The 21821-nt window shown below is 35.8% G+C and overlaps 1 protein-coding gene across 10 annotated transcripts in view; it reads left to right on the top strand.

Moving 5' to 3' along the window:
• CDIN1 (CDAN1 interacting nuclease 1) overlaps nucleotides 1-21821 on the top strand; it is a 131022-nt gene that overhangs the window by 9741 nt on the left and 99460 nt on the right. For all 10 annotated transcript variants that reach the window (XR_010389378.1, XM_064512425.1, XM_064512430.1 and 7 more), the window contains exons 2-4: nucleotides 17070-17115; nucleotides 17983-18047; nucleotides 21337-21397. Coding sequence is in view for 9 of the 10 variants with exons in the window: in XM_064512425.1 (XP_064368495.1) it covers nucleotides 17070-17115; nucleotides 17983-18047; nucleotides 21337-21397 (172 nt within the window). In the remaining variant the exon portion in view is untranslated. The remainder of the gene's footprint in view (nucleotides 1-17069; nucleotides 17116-17982; nucleotides 18048-21336; nucleotides 21398-21821) is intronic.

The following is a 21821-nucleotide window of genomic DNA, read 5'->3' on the forward strand; positions in this document are numbered from 1 at the left end:
AAAAAAAAGTTTGAGACTAATGGAAAGAACCTCTACTCCTTTAATAGAGCCTGCAAAATATATTCTCCAGGACTGATCAGCTCTGAAGGCTCTAGAGGTTTGATGATTGGAATGGCAGGAAATCACGCTTTCAGGACATAACGAATTGACTAGGCCATCCATCATTTGTTAGCATGCGCTGAAACGCTGGGTTTGTGTGCAGAGGTCTGTGATTTAGTAAATACTTGGGAGATGAATAGAGCTTACACACAAGGGAAGATATTGCTGTCCTTCAGCAGCCTTAGACACAGATCCCTGCTGAGAAGGCCGTCTGACAGCAGCTCATCAGTAACTGGTCTGTCACAGTCAGTGATGCCCACCAGCCATCCCCAGTATATTAAATGCATTTTTAATATCTGCTTCAGTAGATTTAATGAAGAAAATTTAGTTTCCATACTCTGATCACTGCTTCCTCAAGTGTTTTAAAGCATTGACTGTAGCACTTCAGAGAAAGGAACCGTGCTGGTACCTGGAGTAGCTGGTTGAAAATGAAAGTGAAACAAAATGCAAACAGAAGTGTCATTAGCCAGACGATTTCCTTAAAGCAAAACAGGAATGTTTGGAAAAGTCAGTAATCTTCTTAGAAACAATTGACCCTTGCTGTAGAGGTACAGCACACTGCACAGCAGCAGAGATGCAGTGGTAGGAAAGATACATGCACAATGGTCTGTTTAGTGTGGCTGGGCTTGCAAGAAGGTATGATTGCACTTCCAAAGCCTTCAGTGCTTGAATCAGATTGTCATTCTCTCTGGCTTTCAGGATCTTGAGAAGAGGATGGGTATAGATGAGAGGAATTGAATAGGTCATGTTTTTTAATAATTCTGCAAACTAACATTGATGCTGTTTAGTTTTGGGCATTTTTGCAAAGGATGCTCTTGGTGAAAATCATTTGAGTGTTCCATGGCATTGTTTAAACTGATCTGGGAAACACATTGACACAAAATAAGACACATTGGAGAGTAAAACTTTGGCTATTTTTATAACTTAGCAGGCTCAGTGAGGCTCATACAATACTGACATTCTATTTGTAAGGATTTTAAGGACTTTTTTTAAACTTTTTTCCAAATCATGTCATCTTTTGCTGTCTGTAGATAGAGAAACTTCATTGTTGTTTGAATTTCCTGGGAATTTCCAGGGAAAACTTCTGTTTATATAAAGGCAAATATGTAGGTTTGCATTTTCTAATGAGTTGTAGTGCTTGTAATATTTACTTGAAAATAGCAAAACATCTATTGCAAGCATCTATTTTAAACATTCAGTTCCTGTGCTTTTTTCCCTCTGGAACCCATTCTGTGTTCACAGAAGAGAAGGCAACTGCAGAATGAGACCTATAAATTTGATTCTTTTATGTGTCAAAACAGTAATGTATTAAATGCATATTATTATAAAAATTTAAGATGTGTCTTAAACACTTACATTTTTATAACACATGGCAATATTAAATAATACATTTTCTTGTTAGCATCTGTTTGCTGTCATTGTTGGCAGGAACCTACGATTTATTACTTAAATTAATGACCACAACCATTTTAGTTCTGATATATGTCCCTAAGCTTATCACATCGCTTAATAAAATAAAATACATGCTTCTCTTAGAGTCATTTTTGTAATTGTTTTTTCCTTTACGTTTCCAATCTAGTGAAATATCATAATGTCTGTTTGCAATGTGAAAATCTCAGAAAGCTGAATTATATTTCACACTCAGTGAAGTAATGGTGAGGATTGATTTCAGTAAGAGTATGGAATACAGTAAGTGGTCCTATTAAAACTGTCTTCTAAGACAAGCCTGATAGTGTATTGTCACCAGAAAGACCAATAGCATTAGAAAAGGAGTGGAAGAATAGTGGTGCATATTCTTCAGCCCCAATGATGGTTAAAAGTCTTGTTCATTTGCTTAACTAACTGATACCATAAAAGTATATAGCAAACTCCCATTGGCATGCTAAGATTTCATGCTGTATCACTGGTTTTCAACTTGTGTTTCATGGACTCCTTGTTTTTCATGGACTTCAAATGAGGATTCAAAGTAAATGAACTTGTTGTCAGCAGGCTTAAATTTGCCAAGCAGGAATCTGCACCTCTTGTGGGAAAAATGTTTTTGTTTGTGAACCCTATAGGTTGAAAACTTCTGTTTTGTCAGCAATGAAAATATTTTTATTGATCCTAGGGTTTTGTTTCATAAGCTTTTCAAATTCTAGATCTTAACGTTTTAAATATGATAATGATATGAATGGGATACATTATCCTCTCCAGTCCACGCTCTAAAATATTTAGTAGTCTGACTGATAGTGGCAGTCTCAGTGCTTAACGCTATAAGTTTCTTAAACTTGAATCCGGTGCTTTATCTTTCTCATCTGAATAGGATATTTAAGTGGAGGATGCTGTCCATCCCAAGTGGAGAAACTGGGCTTCAGGTCAGGACGTGGTGCTGAAGAGAACTTTGTTGTTTGGGTGGATGTCCTCTGTTTGCATATCTGCAAGCTCTTGGAAGCATTTGATAGCACTGATTCCCAAATACCTCCAGGAAGCTTCAACACTGAACAAAAATGCCTCAAAATAGCACACATCCTTCTTCCACAGAAAGCAGGAAGTTTCTCTGAGCAAGACCCATGTGATACCAAGGGCAATCTTGCATGTAAGACATGTCTGTGTGAAACTGTTTTAAAAAATGGTAGGACAGCATAAAAAGCATGACCAATGTAGAGGTAACATTTCTGTGAATAAAAGGGTTTTGACCTTAATTAATGTAAAGGGTCTTTTGGAATTCCTCATTGTTCCTGAAGATGCAGATAGCTGTAATGATGCCATGTATTTCTCCATTTCCATTTGTGCCTGGCTAGGAGATTGCAGAACTTCCCATCAATCCACTGTTGATCCTGGTAACCTCCAGTCTTTTATTGCACTTCTTCTATGAAATGCAGATGTGTGTTATGAGGCTACAACTGGTGCAAAGTGCAATAACTAATAGACAGAGCTTGAGTGTAGGCTCCTACAAATGAAAAGACTATTGAACACTAGTCATTTTCAGCCCTAAATATAAAATGCATGTTGTCAATCTAGCAGTTCTTCAGTTTTTAACATAGGTGAGCAATATGTCTTTCTAGGCAAGCTCATTATCTTGACTAGATAATATATAAAAAGATAAAAAATAACCCATAAACTAAATTTCTGCTTCTTTCAGAACTTAAATGGGAAGATTTGTTTTGAACGGTTGGCAGATACTCCAATAGGCCAAGCAAGTTCAGTTCCAAATACAGTGTTAAATGACCTCATTGCAGTGAGTGATCTGACACAGAAATATGGTTTTCTTTATCCTGTTATTAGAAACAGAAGAGTTTAATTATTGACAAAAAAGAGAAGTCAGACTACATTTTTATCTCATTTGTTTTGGGTTCCTTTGACATCAGTGGTGAGGGAGGAAAAAAGAAAATAGTGCTTCATGGGGTAACTACGTTGTTTCAGTCTGATTTTTTTCCTAACCATAGCTATCTGTTCAATATGTCCCCCAAACTTAGCTTTTTTCCAAATAGAAGTCCCTTTGGTCACCCAGCAACTACTATCCAGAAGCTTCCTGCATATGCTTTCTTAAAAATTTATTTGACCTCACTAGTGACAGTCAAAATTGTTCTTATACATGATTGTTTTTGTGATTTGAACTTTCTGGACAGAGAATTTTGTCCATTTACCTAGCTGTAGTTGCTTGCAGTTCTAACATCTTATGTCTCAAGAATTTAAAAATATCATTCAAACGTTTTAGCTATTGTGTAGATATTAATATCTTTCTATGTGCACTGGTTTGTGGGGTTTTTTTCTTCAGCATTTATTGCACATTGATTGTTTGTTTCTGTTTATTTTGTAATTCTTATCTTTTTAGTCTGTTCATCAAGGATAAATGTGTCACTGGAACTTTGGATCAGGATGTTTACTGAAATAACTACTTAAAATTATTAAAATATGCAGTAGAAAGCAAAGTGCTTAGTTTAATGTGCTTCTGAATATTAAATGCAAGAAAAATACTACATAGATGTGGAACCATTTGTTATATTTTAGTATTTGAAGCAATAGCTCTGTAAACCTTAACCTTGTAATTTTGCAAGTTCCACTTTATCATGTAGCTGTAAAAGGTAATCAAAATAAATCATGGAAGATGAAGAAATATTTTCTAGGGCTTTCTGTATGCTTTTAGAAGTGGAGCTTGATCCATGAAATTTTAGTAAGCATATTAAATATTACAATATGATGTGCAACGTGTCAGGTCTGATAAATTATTTTGTATAGGACATTTATACAACATATGGTAAGCTGCTATGTGAACAGCTTAATGACTAAATTATGTTAATCTTCCTTGCCATATTTACTTTTCATTTAAAAAAAAAGTGGTGTTTTCAATTTTTTATTTTACTTTTTTGATCCCGGGTAGATATAAGAAAGGTGTAGGTCATCTCGGAGAAGCCGTGACAGTGATCCAAGGTTCCTCAGCTGTGCAGTGTACATAACACAGATGTTGGGAGAGTCATCTGTCAGCTATGCCTCTCCTATGGAGTTAAAGTTCTAGAGGGAAAAGAATTCGACACAGTGCTGTCACTGTTACATTTTCACAATAGAAGAGCATGCAAATATTCAACCTCCTGCTTAGCAGTAGTGCCCTGTCTAATGTCTGTGCTGGTTAGAATAAAAAAATAGTGGGTGCATCTAGGGCTCATAGATCTGACAAAGGTCATGCTATGCCAGGCATTTGAATTGGAAATTGTCTGGACTTAGATTTTATAAAGCTCCCACTGTTGTCGGGGAAAATTTCAGCAGGGTTTTGTCCCTAGAGAGGCCTCTTAGGCCCTTTTCTGTCCTATGAATGAATTTAGATGTGAGGGTTTCTCCTGCCTTAAAACTGTTAAGTTCATTTTGCATACATCCCCAGAGAGAAAAACTGGCAGATGCTTTTGTCTTGGAAGTGTTTAAAAGAAAACTGCAGAACAGGAACAAGGGAGAGAAGGGGCCCTGTGTGGAGTCCCAGAACATTTTGGAAATGGCCAATATGCAGTTTTCATCAGTACGAAGGCGGGGCGCAATATGGTGCCTGTAGCTCACTGGGGAATATGAATGTTGATTAAGCATACTCCCAGGCTTTGAAATCCTGAAAGCAGTGTCAGAATAATGGATGTTGAGCAAATGTCAAGCATTTGTTAATTTCTCTGTTATTTGGAGTTTATCTACCATGATCAATCAAATAAACTAGTGCTTCTCTGTTGTGGCATGTGTCATTGATATGGTGATTAGGTGGCTAGAGAGGCCTTCTGCCTTTTTTACAGGTAACTGTTTACATGGGAACAGCCATAACTTTAAGTTAAAGGTTTGTTTCTGGTTGGTTTAGTGGAAAGTGGTACATTAACAAAATACTTTAGGGTACCACGAGAAAATGGTATTTGCATATTTGCTGTGCTAAAAATTGAATTCATTCCACTTTTCCATTGTGGGTGTTATAGCTTTGCTGTTGTAGGGAAAGAGAAATGAATTCTAAATGAAAGTTGATAGAAGAAAATTCTTTTTATTTTTAAAAGGAGAAGTTCGAAAAGAAGGGATATCTGAATGTCTATATTTTTGCCACCCCAAATTAGTATTAAATTATGGGTTAGCCCCCTTCTCCCCTCTAAATCTTTTGCTTTCTATAAAACAGGTCTTGACATCCCTATTTTTGCTTGGGAAACAGGTTCAGATGCCCTTTATTTAGAATTGGAGGGGGTGAATCTTTGACTCTTTTGTAAGAATATGCGTTCTTTTCTAAGGATAGGTCAGAGGAAGTTGTTATTTACTGAGTAACGCACACAAATGTAAACGGTCCAATGCAAACTGTTTTTCTCTCCAACTTCTCGATTTCCACTGTCTCTTTATAACCTAATTCTGCTAATTTGTCCTGCCGTAGAAGTTTTATAACGTGTCAAGACCTGATATTTAAATGTAGAGAAAACAAAAACAACAACAAAAAATAATCTGAAGAAAAAAAATGGCCTTCGTTGCTTTATTATAATATGTAAAGAAGACTTTAAAATGGGAGATTTGGGTTTGGGATTTTTTGTTTGGGGCCTTTTTGGAAGGAGCCCTAAGGATGTTAAGTGTCAAGTTTCACTAAATTTTAGTGAAGTTTAGTTACTCTCTTCTCCCAGATTTTTTCATGAAAAGTCTAGTCCTTATGTGCTTTAATGTAAAGACGGCAATGTATATTTTTATTATGTTTTTGACAACTCCTAGAAATTGAAGAAGTGTCAGTGAGTCATGCCATATGACTAGATGCATATTGAGATCATCCTCAGTTTATTTTAACACAGAGCAAATGTTTGATGTTGAACTAGTTTTCCTTCTTCCTTGGTTTCCATCCGTTATTTACTTGCTAATGCTGCCAAGACCAGTCAAATTTTGGTGCTTAATGGAGGTGATGCTATATAGTGAATCTATTGATTGTTTATAGCAGAGATGATTCTGTTTAACTAGCGGGTGGAATAGGAGTTCTGCTGGAAACCCAACCTTTTCAGCTCCTTTGACAATGCAGGAAGCAAAGCATATGGCGATTGTACTAATTTCCAGAGAAGTACAAAGAAATCAAAAACAAATCCTCAGGGAAGAGGAGGCAGAGAAGGGAAAATTATAATTGTAGGAGTGGAAAAGAAGGTTAGAGAAGTTTCGGGATAGAATTATGATTCCCTCTTGTCAGATATTCCCTTCATGTTGTCTGCCAGTGAATGCAATTGTCACAGTTCTAGGTAGACAATTAAAAAAAAAAAAAAAAAAAAGAATGCTCAAAGACTGCTAGTTAAGAAGAAAATCCAACTGTTCCCTTTTCTCACCTTCTGCCATGTTTCCATTGGGAAGTAAATAGTGGGATTAAATTAGTTTATTCTCTCTGTGGCACAGTAAGTTACACCGTTGGGACAGAAAGTGGACTTTCTAAATATCTACATATATGGTATAATACCTTACAGATACAAGGCAAGGCTGGGTCAGCTAGGTAGGCAAAAATTATGCTGTTTTATTTTTTGTTACAAGTAGCTTTAAAATGATGAACTTTAATACATTATTTAGGGTTTAAGGCTAAAAATCTCAAGTTGACGAGCTATAAATGGGTTCATTTCTTGCCTTAATTCTGTATCTTTCTCAAAAGTGGAATTTAAGTTTTACACTTCTGTAAAGTTCATGTTTGATAGAGCTAAAATTCTTTAAATTATATCCTGTATGATTTACATTAATAAGATCCTGCCTTTTTTTTTTTTTTTTTTGAGGAATTAACAATTTTTGATTGGATTACTAGAAATTTTTTGACTTAAGGTGTTCAGTTTTGCCCTGGAGATAACCGTGCAACAGTGTGTATGCTTGACACGTGATGCATGCAAATGCTAAATACAGTAGCAGCATGAGGCAAGTGTCATTAACAGTAATTTATGTAATGAAAGCCACCTGGCTGTCTTCATAATTAATTGCTTGTAAATAATAAATTTAAATATAATTTATAGTTTTCTAAATTTGATTATATATTTTTAACAGCAAATTGTTTAAGGGTGTTTGGGGATTTATTTAGTTTTGAATTGGCACAAATATGCTTCTTACATACAGGCTAATTTTTTAAACTTAAAATGAACGGTCTAATTATCTTTGAATTGCCATTTACTAGCAAAAATAATTTTCTAAAATTAAATTTATACATTTATGGTTTCCCCCTTCGCTGCAAATCAGGAAAGTTAAGATTTTAGTTTTAAAAACTTTTCTTGACAAGTTATTCCATAATCTGATTTTTTTTCTAGGGGTAGAAGGGAAAAGGGAAGTAGCAGGATAGAGTTATCCAAACAAAATGAGGCATATGAGAACACAAAATGAATGTATCAAATATTTCTTGCCCGTAATAGCTTACTAAGTGAATGTTGTTTTAACATACAGACCTTGACCCTATCAAGGGGGCAGGTACGAAAGGTGAGATGATAAATCACTGGTTTAAACTGTGTCTTGTCTGCCTTAACTGCTTGTGAGAGTCTCTTGTTGCTGTGGCCTAGGTGCATGTTTCTTTGAACCACTGTTGCAAGATAACATTGACTTTTGTGTATCTGTACCTAATGCCACACTGTTTAGATTGCGGTACTAAGAGGAAGAGTTCAAACTTTTCAAACGTGCTTTTTATATAAGCTTAACTGAATTGAGTTGAATTTGGTTATGGATGATGATGTTTAAATACAGCCACAGAATGTGCAGAGGTTTGCTTTTCTCGTTCTCTCTGATGTGCTGCTGTATGCCTCTGCTTGGGATATGTTCACTGATGCTATATTTGTGTACTTAGAAACTTTTCTTCTTGCTAGGAAGCTTTAAATTTAGACAGATGAGGGAATGGACATAAATCATCTGCTTATATGTTATCACAGTGCTAGTCGCACAGTTTGCTTTGTTTTTTATTTGATTTTATGAGGAATTTTACTTCTGGGGAATTTTATTGGTAGAGAAATTGGTTGAAAGGAGACTTTTAAAGAAGATCAGGAGAAAGAAACATGGAGGACAAGTATGAAGATTACCATGCTGCACGTGGGAGGCCAAACTCTATTTATGGGCTCTTCCTATCAGTTTCTTTTGTCAAGGGGCTCCCTGGCTAAATCACCACAGTGTACCAGACAAGTTCGAGTATGTGTAAGTTGTAAAGATTTTAAAGCTGCAGAAGCCTTGTTTTGGAATATTTATCTGAGAGTTTAGTATGATGTTTTAGCATTGACATTCTATTCTCAGCTCTCTTGGGTTGGGTATTTTTACTTGAATATCGTTTGTTTCTGTATTACACCTGCAGTATTTCCCAGCTTGAGAATTAAACCTTACAAAATAGTTTTATATACTCATGGAAGAGGCTTCATTTGAAACGTTAATGAAAGAGTAATTACTTACAAGGGTCTTGTAAGTATGTGTTTGGCATTTAAGTATGTTTCAAACATTCCTGCAACAAGCACAGCACTATTTAACTCTGAAATAAACTAGTAGAACAGTATTTCAGAAAAATTACTGTCTATTTTCTGTACTCGCTTACTAAGATGATAAGACGAGCAAGTAGTTGATTTTCAAGTGGAAACATCACTCATCTGTTCCTGTGTTTTCAGAATTCCATTTTTAATTGCAATATCTGTTATTGTTTCTGCACTCTTGAAGTGTAGTGCTATTTCTCTCACCATGTGCATATATATGCGCTTGCCAAACTGGCATCTTTCTTATTACTTCTCTTTTTTTCATCTTGGGGGCTTGATCAGAAATACTTTGTAACAATTAGATACTGCTTATTTTGGGTTATCCTTATATCACTGCTGCCCAAAGTTATTTTTTGTGGTGTGGATGAAAGAAGATGGAAATTAGTTCTGCAGGAATGCTAGCATTATTTTCTGATCATTGTCCTTATTAATAATTTGTATTCACCTCTGTTTTTTATTTTCTTTACACGTCTCATACAGATTGTTCACAGTCTGCAGTTGTCTGAAAATATATTGGCCATTACAAAAGACACCAAAAAAATGAGATGTCTGCAGGAAGAATTGGTGCCCAGTTCTTAAAGGAACTTCTAAGTCTTTCTAAATGAAAAATCATTCGAACAGTATCTAATACTGGCAATTTTCCTCTGTCTGCTGCTAGAACTTATTGGCCAACCAGGTCAGACATTATTAAAGTTCAAGTGGCCCAGTGGGAAAAGTAATGGCCTTCTGCTACTATGAATTTTAAATGCTGCCATTTCTATGTATTGCACCATCATCTGTTCTTGCACATCACTAAATTGTATAGAAGTTGCGAGACCAACCAGTGTCAAGGTCATAGAAGTGATGACTCTTCTCAAGTAGCCTTCTCAGAGCTTTGTCATGCAGTTATCCTCATAACCCTGGATATATGCAGCAAAGTTGTATGTACATACATGCATTTAACCTTTTTGTTATGATTGCATCATGTAACTTGCTAAGCAGGGAGTCTTTTAACTCAGAATCTTTATTTTTGGCTCATATCAACTTAATCTGTCCTGCTGAAAGTATGAAGTCTGCTTTATGTTTGATGCAACGAGACTTTTTAGTAAGTGTTTCATATTTAGAAGTGCTTTGTAAAAATTCTTTTGAGTTGAGCTGTCATATAGTTTAATGAACTTGATACTGGTGAATTTCACGATTGATTAGTGCTATGACTGGGCTTGAATTTTGTCTTGATTTTGAATTTGATGGCACTAATTCTGATGCGAGTCTATCAGCCCTACAGCAGATTCTTCTTGTCATATATGTAGAATTTTTATAGTATTAATATATTTGTAATGGGAGTATTTTGCCAACAGCATTGTCTTGGTTTTCTAGTTTCCAAAGTAGTAGCTCCTGATGATGTTTCATTGTATGGAAGGCTGCTTATGCAGAGACTGTAAAACTGTTTTTCAATCCCAAACTTGAACCGGTGTAGCTTGGAAGCTGTAACACTGGAAGATACCTGTTTTAGAGAAGCTGCAGTGTTGTAACTAAAGACTTTTATGTGACTGAGTTACTCCGATTCAAACCCTTAATTTAGACACATATATTGATTTAGTTTAAATTGGTAATTCACTGACTTCCGATAAATCAATATGTTAGATTTGTGAATGACAGAGTACAAATGTGTACTGAGACGATAATTTTCTTTCTGTTAATATTGCATTCTCTGAAGTGGCTATAAGCATATTAAACCTGTAGGAAAGATTTTAATATTAAAAGCTGCAGTGAAAAGAGATCAAAGCCCTAACTTTGTTCCAGAGGCCAGTGACTCTCCCTCCCCCGTTCTGTATTCTTCAGTGCTTAGATGGGGACCAGCACAGCAGTTCTCAAGTTTTGCTAGGTCTTCGTTATTCCTGAGCCTTACTAGAGCCAGGTCTCATGTGGAACCGTTCAGAGTCTTAAGAAGTCTTTTCCTCAACCTGACAATCCTGACACTTGGAAGAAATTCTGAGAACTAACTAATTGTGGGCTCCTCTCACAGGAGAAGTTCACTATCACACTGGTTTTAGTTGATTTACAGGCATAACTTTATTGCTTGTTAGCCTACATCCTGCAGTTCTGGGAAGCCACGGAAGCTTCGCACATCTGTGCATGTGTTGCACATTTGAGTTGATGCTGCTAGATCTGTTTGAATTCTCTTACTGACAGAGCTTTAGAAATCAAGAGAGGACTGGTTAGCATGTGATGAGCAGTATGGAAACACAGCTTTCTTCAGCAATCCCTATTCCAAAGAGTACACAGTCCAGAAGATGAGACTTAAAAGGTTGTTCAGGTTTGTCTCGTGTTTGATGATGTAATTGGAAAAATGGATTTTAGACCCACATTCTGGCATTCTTAGAATAGCTGTGAGGATTCCCCTTCCACCCCAGCTATTTAAATTAGTCAGATACATGTATTTTTTTCCTCATACAGATTTTTATTCCAGCATGGCAGTACCATGCAGTTCTAACCCTAAGTTGTATTACTTGCATTTTAACGATCAATATCACATTCTCCCCATACCGGAATTCCTACAGTAGCTAAGATGCACAGTTGTATGCACTTCAAAGACAATGTTTGACACTGCTGCTTTGGCATTTTACACATAACGACTCGTGAATTTTGGAAATGCAGCCTTCCCCCTCCCCCACTTTGTGTTTTTACCTCCTAGTTGAGGTTTTTAACTCGTGTGTTTACCATCTTAATGAGTGGAATGATCCATTTTGTAAAAGGGAAGCAATTTTTTGTGTAGATTTCATTTGTTAGAAAGAAAACATTAAGACTATTATATGCATTCTTTTTTTTTTTTTTTTTGCAGTTTGTCATGTGAAAACACTTTCTTTTTCCCCAACACTTTATCATTGTCTCATGATGCACTTCACTTTCTGCCAGCTTGTCTCTAGTTGTGTGAGTAGTTACTACATTAAATACCACAGTACATATTTACTCTGGATGCTTTTTACAGATCTCTCTAGATATTATTCCTTTGTACAATGGTACAACACATGAAATGCAAAGCTGAATTTTTAGTCTTTCTATCTTAGGCAGCAAGTGGGGAGTTAACAATGGAGAAAAGAAAATTTTGCCATTTTAAAATAAAGGGATGAAACAAAAGGAAACTTGTTTTTCTACCTAGAATTTTAGAAATCTCAGAAAATGAAGTGGAAAAGCCTAAGTTTTATGTTATCCCTAAAGGGTTCGGTATTTGAAAGAGCTTAGGATAATGTAATAGTTGCTAAAGCTGTCATGTTTGGTTTTTCTCTTGGTGAGGCTGCAGTAAAAAACAAAAGATTAAGTTGGACAACACCCCAAATTTTGGCTAGATACGCAAATGAGCTTTGTTGAGAAGACAGTCTGATACAAACAAAATCTTTTGGTCTTACTAGCTGCTTCTTGGCCAGAGTTTAATATCAGATCTAGTTATGAAGTACTGATCTGCATCAGCATATTATCTGTTACTAGTTTAAATATGAATACTCAGTGCAGACAGAACATTTCAGGAATTCTGTCCGGTAATGTTAACCAGTAGAAAAAATTTCTCTGCCCTCTTCCAAATTAAGGCAATCACAGAAGAAAATGCTCTATTCTTACATAATAAGCAACCAAAAGGCGTACTATATCTCTAGCACCAGACTTCCAGTTGTCTTTTTAGCCTGCTCTGGTCAGACTTGGACATCCCATTCTAAATGTGCATGGCGTTTAGTATCTATAGCACTATGTTTTATATTAAAAGCAAAATGTTATGCCTTTATAACATTTGGAACCCAGAAATAATATTTCTGTTTTTTAAAAGAGTTATTTGAACAAGATGTGGGCATTTCCTAGTGCTGGGTAGTTTTTAGATTTCAGACTATTGCCTGCAGAAATCTAGTGCTATAGACAGGAGCACAAACTGCATCGGGCATGCGGATGGAAGTATGCCACCAACGTCAACACAGAGCAACAAAAGGTAAATTGGTTCATTACGGATGCTGTTGTACAAGAAAAAGAGGGTATTTCAAGAGCAAGGCTGGTAGGTTTGAACAGAGTCCTGGGAGTTAGATCCATTAACATCTGGAATTGCAGAAGAAAATGTTTCCGTGAAAGTAGCAGTTAGAGAACTTAAGAGGAAAGTTTGCTTGTTTTCCTGGACAATACAGTCAGTTCTATGAGAGATGGATAACAAGTTAATTTATTGATTATTTAAACTAGGCAGCACTTAGAATTTCTTTTTTTTTAAAGAAAATCAACAAATTCATACTTTGCCTCTACAATCAGTGTCGGACCAAACAGCTTACTTGAAACAAACAAATATACTCTATTCCTAGCCTTCCAGTGGGCCATGTGGCTCACTGTGAAGTTTACTCTGTGAGAGGCGATAATACAACACTGAAGAGTTACTTTGAATAAAAGCTGTTTTCAGTGGTATGAACATAAGGTATTTGTTTTTGTGGGATATCTCAGCTATATTAATTTGTGTGCCTTTTTGCAACTTTGAAATTGTGTAGAAGCATTAGAGGAAGGATGGGACTCTAGGAATTTGGCTGCTTCTGTGGAAGTCATAATAATTTACATATCAGTATCCCTGACTGCCAGTATCAGCTGTTGCGGTCATTTCTTTTCATGCCATGTCTTGCAGTGTTGATGCCTGTCTATGACTAGCGTCCCTTCTCCAAGTACACAGAACCATCTTTTCCAGTACTTTCTGAAACCAAGATGTTTCAGTTTTGCTATCTCTGGCATCTTGCAAAAGATATTCCAACTCTGTTTTGAGGAGCTATCTCACTTTGCCAGGCAATTGAATTTATCTACTGTGGCAAGGAAACATTGAGTTGGAGATAAGTGATTTTGGGGGTGAACAGGGGAACTATGTTAATTAGAAAAAACATGAAACAGCCATGTGAAGATAAAAATCCACTTCTTTTGGGGAAGGAGGGAGATTTATCTGGTGGTAAGGCTTGAAATTCTTTGAATGGTACTATTGAAATAGTTCTTTTTGTCATATTCTTACTGTTTTTACGCTGAAGTCCAATATATATCTATTTTTTTCAGTTATTGGACTGTACTTTCTAGTATTTGTAGGAAGTCCTAAATGATGCAAAGTGTTGGGAGCGTGGAAGACTAACCAAAATAGAGAGAAAGGAAAAATTAAGGACACCAAGGGAACAAAATAAATGGACAAGAAGAATCCAGTCTGTGAATACAAAGATAGTGGTTTTCAGTCTTATTGATATGTCAGTAAGTATAATGGGATAATGGCACAGTAAGTACAGTAATCTTGCAGAGAACCACCTAAAAAAATACAGTGACTGGTATATCAATGAGAAAGAACACAAACAAGACAAGGTATGGAAACTGAGACATATGGAATGTTATAAGACTGGGAAGAGGAAAGATAATCAAGATGTGGGGAAAAATAATCAAGATACGAGGAAGAGGAAAGGATTTGGTATATTTTAAGAAAGTAGTCTTTTAAAAGCCTGTTTGTTTAATCAGATTATATTCATAATTTCTTATTATTAACAAGAAGTTGATTTGGATCTTCTCTGTAGAATGTTCTTACATTATGCAAGGTGGCTTCTTCTTCCATATGTTAAAATAAAAACTTAGAAAGACCCACATTTTTATCACGATTTACTTGTCTTTTTTTTTTCTTTAGGATCTGGGCGGGGTGAGGGTGTGGAACAAAATAAACCCTGTACCATTTTGTGTTCCTTTCTGTTCTGTTGTAATTGACAAAACACTGTCTTTCACATCTGTCCCTTCTCCTGGCTTGTGTTTCAGTGTCATGTTTGACTCCAAATCGCCTAGCTTCTTTTTATATACATGTTGTGTTCAAACCTTGCTGAGATTTCCTTTGCGATATCTCCAAGGTGCATCCAGTACATGCTCTTTATCCACACATGCCAGCAAAAATCTTTGCTATTCGGCACCTTAGTTACGGCAGTTTCCTCACTTCTGACTTTTCTGATACTCATTTTCCTTTCCTTAAGTCAGTTCAAAATGCTGGTCTAGAATAGGTCATCCCAGCATAGTCTAACTATGTTTATCCACAAATTTTCCTGTACCATCGCTTTCTGAATCTGTCCATAAACTGCATCAAGGTCAAATTTCTAGTTTTTAGGTTTTTAAAAAAATCTTTTAATATAAAATCCCACTTTCTTTGGTTTATGCCTCACTCCTAAATCATCTTCAGTTACTTGTCCATTCCTCCAATGGGTATGTTAGTGCTTTCATTTACATTCTGTCCATACTGTCCTTCAAAAATCCAGTTAAATGCTGTCCTGTTTTGTTTTTTCAAATCTCTCCTCCATATTCAGTTCTAGCATTATGACCATGTAAATCTGCCAGATAATTATAGTTACGTGGAGAGCCATTAGGGAGCCATATGTATCCTGCTTATTTATAGCTTGCAGATTTTTTTTAACTAAATCAACCTCAAATAACTTAGCCTTGCATATATATAGCCTGTGTAAGTATATAATCTTAATTTCTTTCCTTTGTTCACCTTCTGATTATTACATGTGCATGGTAAGACTTCTCATAATTGGATGGTGCACCTTTTGGGGGAGACATTCTAGTTCATCTCTTTGGTCTCTCTGTCAAATGATGTATATTTCGAAATATTTAAAATGTTGGCAGTATAGTAATGCATTTTTTGTAATCCATTAACTTTGTAAATCTGTATATTAGTAAAATAGTGTGTATTGCTATCTTTTTTTTACCGTTTTAACAGTCAGTGAGTACTCAGCGGGGAGGATGCTCTTGTGTTTCAAATACTGGAGATCATGGCTCAGCGTACTGCTGTCACTGCAAAAACCCAGAATACAGTGTTGTTGAACAAACTATTTAATTGTTTTGTGCTCAGTTTTCCCTTTTCAAAATGGGAGTAAGACTTCCTTATCTTAAAATAGTGTTTCTGAGGTGTGAAAATTACAAGGAGAAGGGCCATGTAAGCATGTAGAGAACATTTACTTTTATGGTAAGGTCAGCAATAATATGATGTGATATATAAATATGATGCGATACAGATGTTAAATTCACATACAAAAAAACTAACTGAAGAGCAAGACTTCTGACATTGCTGAATATTTAAACTACCTATGTTATGCCTAAGTAGGTGCGTCCATGAAAGGAAAAATGTTAATTATTCGTAGTGCTTTGCTGTACCATAAAACTCGATTTATTGAGACTATAATTTGTTCAAGTTGCATCTAGTAGGAAAATATATCAGAAGTAATTAATTGTTTTCAGGATGTGATGTGGTAGATATATCCACAGAGGACAATTGAAAACAGTAGCAGCATGGTATTGATTGCCTTTTAGAAGGAATAAAATCTTGTCCCATTTCTAAATGTTAACAATTCAGAGAGAAAAAATTCCCACTTGGGAAAAATGTTTTCCAGGTTGCTTCATTGCCAGGTGTTTGACATTGAGTTGAGCCTTAGATGAATGAAGCTTATGGCAGCTTTTGGAAATGACCGACTCTGGGGAATCTCAGCTTCCTGCTGTGAAAGTTTCTATTTTCAAAGCACATCAGTTTCAGTGGGAATGTTCCAGTGGTCCCATATGCTACTTCTGACAGAGAGCGAAGTTTTTACCCTGAATATGAGACAGCTACTGAAGAGGTTCCCTTGCTGCTAACAAAATGAATTTCAATATGTTGCCAATGAACAAGCGGCATGTTCCCAACTGCTAATGGAATCTAACTCCATCAATTATTAATGGAAATTCTGCTTTGTTTTCCTTTTTGCCTTTTCTCTTTTAACACCAGTACCTGCTACTGATAAGACTTTGTGGGTTCTGAAGCTGAAAAAGAATCACCCAAACAATATGCTAGTTTGCTTTGAAACTCTTGCTATATTTTCCTCCCCTCTCTCATGTGCTCTCTCCTTGACCTAGCAGCAGGAAGCCTTTGTCTGAGGTGTTCATCTGGAACAACTTTTCCACACTTGTTTTCATGTTCTGTTAGATTACAGGGCAGCAGGCCTACCTTTGAAGCTCCCTTCTCTTTTGTTTCTTTGCAGTGCACTCCAGTAATTAACTTTGTCCTTCTTTTATTTGTTCCAGTCAATCGCAGTCCACTCTGCTGAGCATCTTCTCCCAGGAGTACCAGGTTAGAAGTTTTCTCCTTTGTGAGGGTTGACAGGTGCCTAATTGAATGATGAATGTCCCTTTATTTCTTTGTAATTGAACTGCCAGCTTTCTGATTGGTTTGGAGGATGTTCCCTTTTCCACATCAAGCACCGCCTGAGTCTCAGTGGATGGCTGCCAAGCCTACCCATCCATCTGTCTAATAACATCTAGCCTTTGCTTATTTGGTGGACCTGTAATAAATTATGCTAAACCATTATTATTCTGACAATAATAATTTCCCTGTGTTGCGTGGTTCCATGTGCTAAATGTTTGCTGACTTGCACTGTCAGTGCTGCTTTCCATTGCTGACAGAGATGATGATAAATGACCATAGCTGGAGTGGCAGAAGGCAAGAGAGGCAGAAAATGGAGTCATTTATCATGAGATGACAGGTGTCAGTCAAGTGGCAAGTCTCTATGGAATTACTTTTTGTAGTTTTTCAAATAAGTTGTTTTTAAGCAATGTTCTTCCTGGTTAAAAATGCCAATTGAATTGTAAAACCAGAGTGCACCAGACTTAGATGGAATTGAATTGAGGGAAAATTAATACAAAGGTTGAAAGAGAGAACAAGTTTTTCTTTGCCCTCTGCAGCCTTTAGTAAACTTATTTAGATTCAATTCTTGTGACCTTACTGGCTTTTACATATATGGTACATTGCTGTACAGTCTGAAGACATTCAATTCAATAGGTAGAGTAAACGTCATTTCTGTATAGAATTCTAGAAATACAGTTCGGTTTATATATCAAAGCGTGGCTACGATACATGTGTTTGGACAGTCATGATTTCTGTGTTTTGATCTGTGATACATTTATAAGACTCTTGATTTGTTTTTCTTTTTTTTTCCAGAAACAAGTGAAAAGAACACATGCCAAGTATCACACTGCTGAGGCTGTTGAAACTTACTACCAAAGGTATGACCTCCCCACCCCAGTAAAGTATATCATCATAACTGCTAATTGTTATGATAATTATAAGTAAATTAGCTTATTAGGCTAATTTTCTGTAAATATAGATCAGCAATTTGGGATGAGATTTACAGAAAGGCTCCACTAAAGATGTTTTTCAGTGAAAAGGCAAAATTTTGCAGCTTTGTTCCGTCTGATCAAGAGGGGGTTTTCTTCCTTGGCTTTAAGTCAAGATAACAAAAAATTATTCCTCACAGTGCATGTCATAGAATTCATTATATATTGCCTATAGTTTGTAATCTCAGGATTTGTATGTCAAGACTAGTATTGATGATAAATTCCTTAAAGTGAGGGAGCTTGCTATGTTGCAATTGCTTGTGTTTTTAAAATAACATTTGTGTTACATTACAAAAAATTGCATATTAAATTAGTGTATTGCCAGTTAAAGCATTAACTATTAGATCACTACTCTTTTATCAACAAAGTGTCAGAAATAGCTTTTAAGGAAGAATGAAAACCTTTAATGTCATTTTACAGAATTTTACAATTGTATGCATCTTGAGCTAATAAATTGTAATTGCTACACCTTACAGTTTGTCTGTTAGTTCTGTAGGCTTTTCTTAAAATATTGCAATGACATAATTGGGGCATACTGATAACAGATAGAGATATGCAATTAAAATATTACTTTGTAGACTGACATATCTGAAGAGCTTGCATGGCAAGTGAGATCATACTTGTGATTATAGATATCTGATATTTATGCTTAATATTAATCTTTATGAATTGGAAAAATAAACAAAAAGCCTTTGTTTGTAAACAATTAACTACTCTCAATGATTCCACAGAGCCATATATTTAAAACCTAAGGACATTCTGATTATATTAGACACCAGTGTAGAAAATATAGTGTGAATTGTGGTGTTCTGGGGCTTGCTTTTCTTTTCTTGATAGGTGTATTGCTGTATAGAAAAAATATACCGGATCTTGTTTCACTTTTCCCAGTGCTGATTCTTGCTTAGGAAGAATATTGCTTTAAAAATTTGTTGTGTCATGTTCATATATATGCAATATATATGCAATACTATTTTTAATTGCTTCTCACTTATATAGTTTTAGTAAAGTAACCTATGCTAGTTGTAACTGCTAAATAAATAACTTTTCTTAGAACACATGTAAATCCCCCAAACCACTTTTATGATAAATGTATTACTAGTTCCAACAACTTAAATCCAAAACATGGAACCAAATTTTGCATTATGCAAAGCAATAGTTGGGTGGGTGTCAGTAGGTTTGTAGGTATGATTAAGTTTGGCTTGCATCAGGTAGGAAGATTTGGTCTCCTGTCCCCTTCTGTACTGTCTGAAGTATGATGGAAGTACATAACTAATGCATTATGTATGAAGCTATATGGTTGTGATAGGAAAAATTATTCTTTATGCTATTTCCAGGTATTTCATATTGCAAATGTACTAACATGGCTGAATAAAATGCACATGTTTTAAAATCAGAGATGTTCTGGTTAATAGTTAGAAAACTCATTTCCATCCTGTTTTAGTAGATTTACTATGTAGTATGTTATGTAAGTTACAGGGGCAGACTACTTGAGTCAGAAGCCAGTTTGACATGCTACAAGCATAAACATGACAAACACATCTTCTCCACTACTCTTTTCTAGCATCCATCTTACAGCTGTAAACTCTCAGTATGTGTAGTGTGCCTCTTCCTATTCCCACTTACATACAAGCAGATTATAGTGCTTCTGTTGCTTTCCTATGTCTGAAACTCTTCCTATTTTGGAAGGTATCATTTCCTGTGGTCCCTGCTGGGAGCTGGTAGAAGTGCAGCTGAGTGAGTCTCCTCTGCTGAGACTTGTCTTAGATTTGGGCAAACACAGAGGCAACTTACCAGAAGATCAGCAAGCTTTTCAGAATGTTATTGCCATCAGCATGTGAAGCCAGTCCATCCATAATGGGCTGCCAGTAGCATTAGAAATATCTGACAGTAAATTACTCCATTGTCAGCTGTAGCTTTGGTGTCTAATCAGCTAGATGCATGTTTCAGAACATTAGTGTCAAGTAAATCTCCCTGGTTATTTTGTTTGTGAACTCTCATTTTTTCCCACCAATGTAAGTTTTCAAGTGTTTAAATATACATGAGGCATCTTGTTTTGTGTTGTTTTACATATAATTGAATATAGTTTACAGTAATAATATTTAATCATTGAGCCTTAGAATAGTTCGAAAACAAAAAGCCTCCTCTGGGAAGAGTTGTATGTAAATGGTGTTACACCCATTTCACAGAAAGGTAAAATGATAAAATTTTGTAATCTCCCTGAAGAATGAGCAGAAGAGTGGCTTTGGTGGATAGATAACGGTAGAGCTAAAAAGACTATGGTCTTCTAAAGATGTTGTGCTTGCTATATGGCTTGCTAACAGCTTGCTGTATCACTGTGGACAGGATAAACAGGCTCAAATGTTGGTAACTGTTGTTCTTTTCCAGATGGCTACAAAGCACAAAGTGACTTCCAATAATACAGCTTCTTCCCATCAACTCCTGAAAACATGTTTTAGGCATTATTGAAACTTAAGCATCAAAAAGTGAAAGTAACAGAGATGAGGAAGGCAATATTGTGTGAGGTGATTGTCAGAAACATCACCGTGTATCTGCGTTGGTCTAATACCCTTAACTGGAAACTTTAAGCCTTTGGCATTGGTAGGATAATGACTTTCCCCTTCATAGGATTCTGAATAGTTGTTTTAACTTTCTCTTTAGAATAATAATTTGATTGTTAGGCTCTGATTTCAGTGAAGTAAGCCTTTATTGTTTAAACTACTACCTAGCTGATAACATCTGCGATTAAATTTGCAATTTTGTGTTTTTATGCATAGTAGTGAATGTAATATGTGGTGATTTATGCCGGCGTAGTTGAAGACCATGTAAAACCCAGAATCTTTACTGTGAACAATAGAGATTTCTTGTCTGTTGTGTATCTTTAAATAATGGAGTTATAATTATTTGTGTGGCATTAAGCCAAAAAATTTTGAAATAGCTTTCTTAATTTATTTACTGTGGTTTTATCAATGGCTTAACTGAGATTGATACATCTTGCAGATGAGTGGGAAGCAATCCTGGATAATTAGTGATTGTTTAAAATACTTATTTCTTGAAAGATTTCCTGTTAAATACTGTATCAGAGTATTTTCCCCCAAGTGAGAGATTCACAGGAGATACTCACATGTATAGGCTGGCCTTTTCTTGCCATTGCAGAATTACTTAGCTTTGTCTTGTCTAGGTACCTGAATGGGGTGATGAAAAATGCAGCTGCCCCTGTGTTGCTGGAGCTGGCCAATGAGGTAATCATCTTTACTTTTTTCTTTAATCTTCCAGCGTAAAACCTAAGGGGCATATCTATAGTGACTTTACTGGGAAATGTAATTAACCTAAAAAAATGGTTTCAAGGCACATTAGACATTTAAAATTGTTCCCCAGTCTGTTAGTGCTTACAATAATTAGACAAAGAGCCCCATTTATTAATAAATCAGTTAATGTAATTAGTCTCTTAACTTCAAGGCAAATGTGTAAGAGACTCTCTGAATTTGAATTTTGCAGGAAATTTTGGAGAAACTAAGTAAGATAAGTACTCTTTAACACACGGATTTATTAAAAATTCCCAGATGGATTAAATGGAGTTGCATCAGGTTTACTTTTTGCTGTTGTCTCCTTGTTTTTAAATAATAAAACCCATCTAAGATTTTTTTGTAATAGGAAGAGTTAAAA

The sequence above is a fragment of the Dromaius novaehollandiae genome, chromosome 5, assembly GCF_036370855.1.
Source record: "Dromaius novaehollandiae isolate bDroNov1 chromosome 5, bDroNov1.hap1, whole genome shotgun sequence".
NCBI lineage: Eukaryota > Metazoa > Chordata > Aves > Casuariiformes > Dromaiidae > Dromaius > Dromaius novaehollandiae.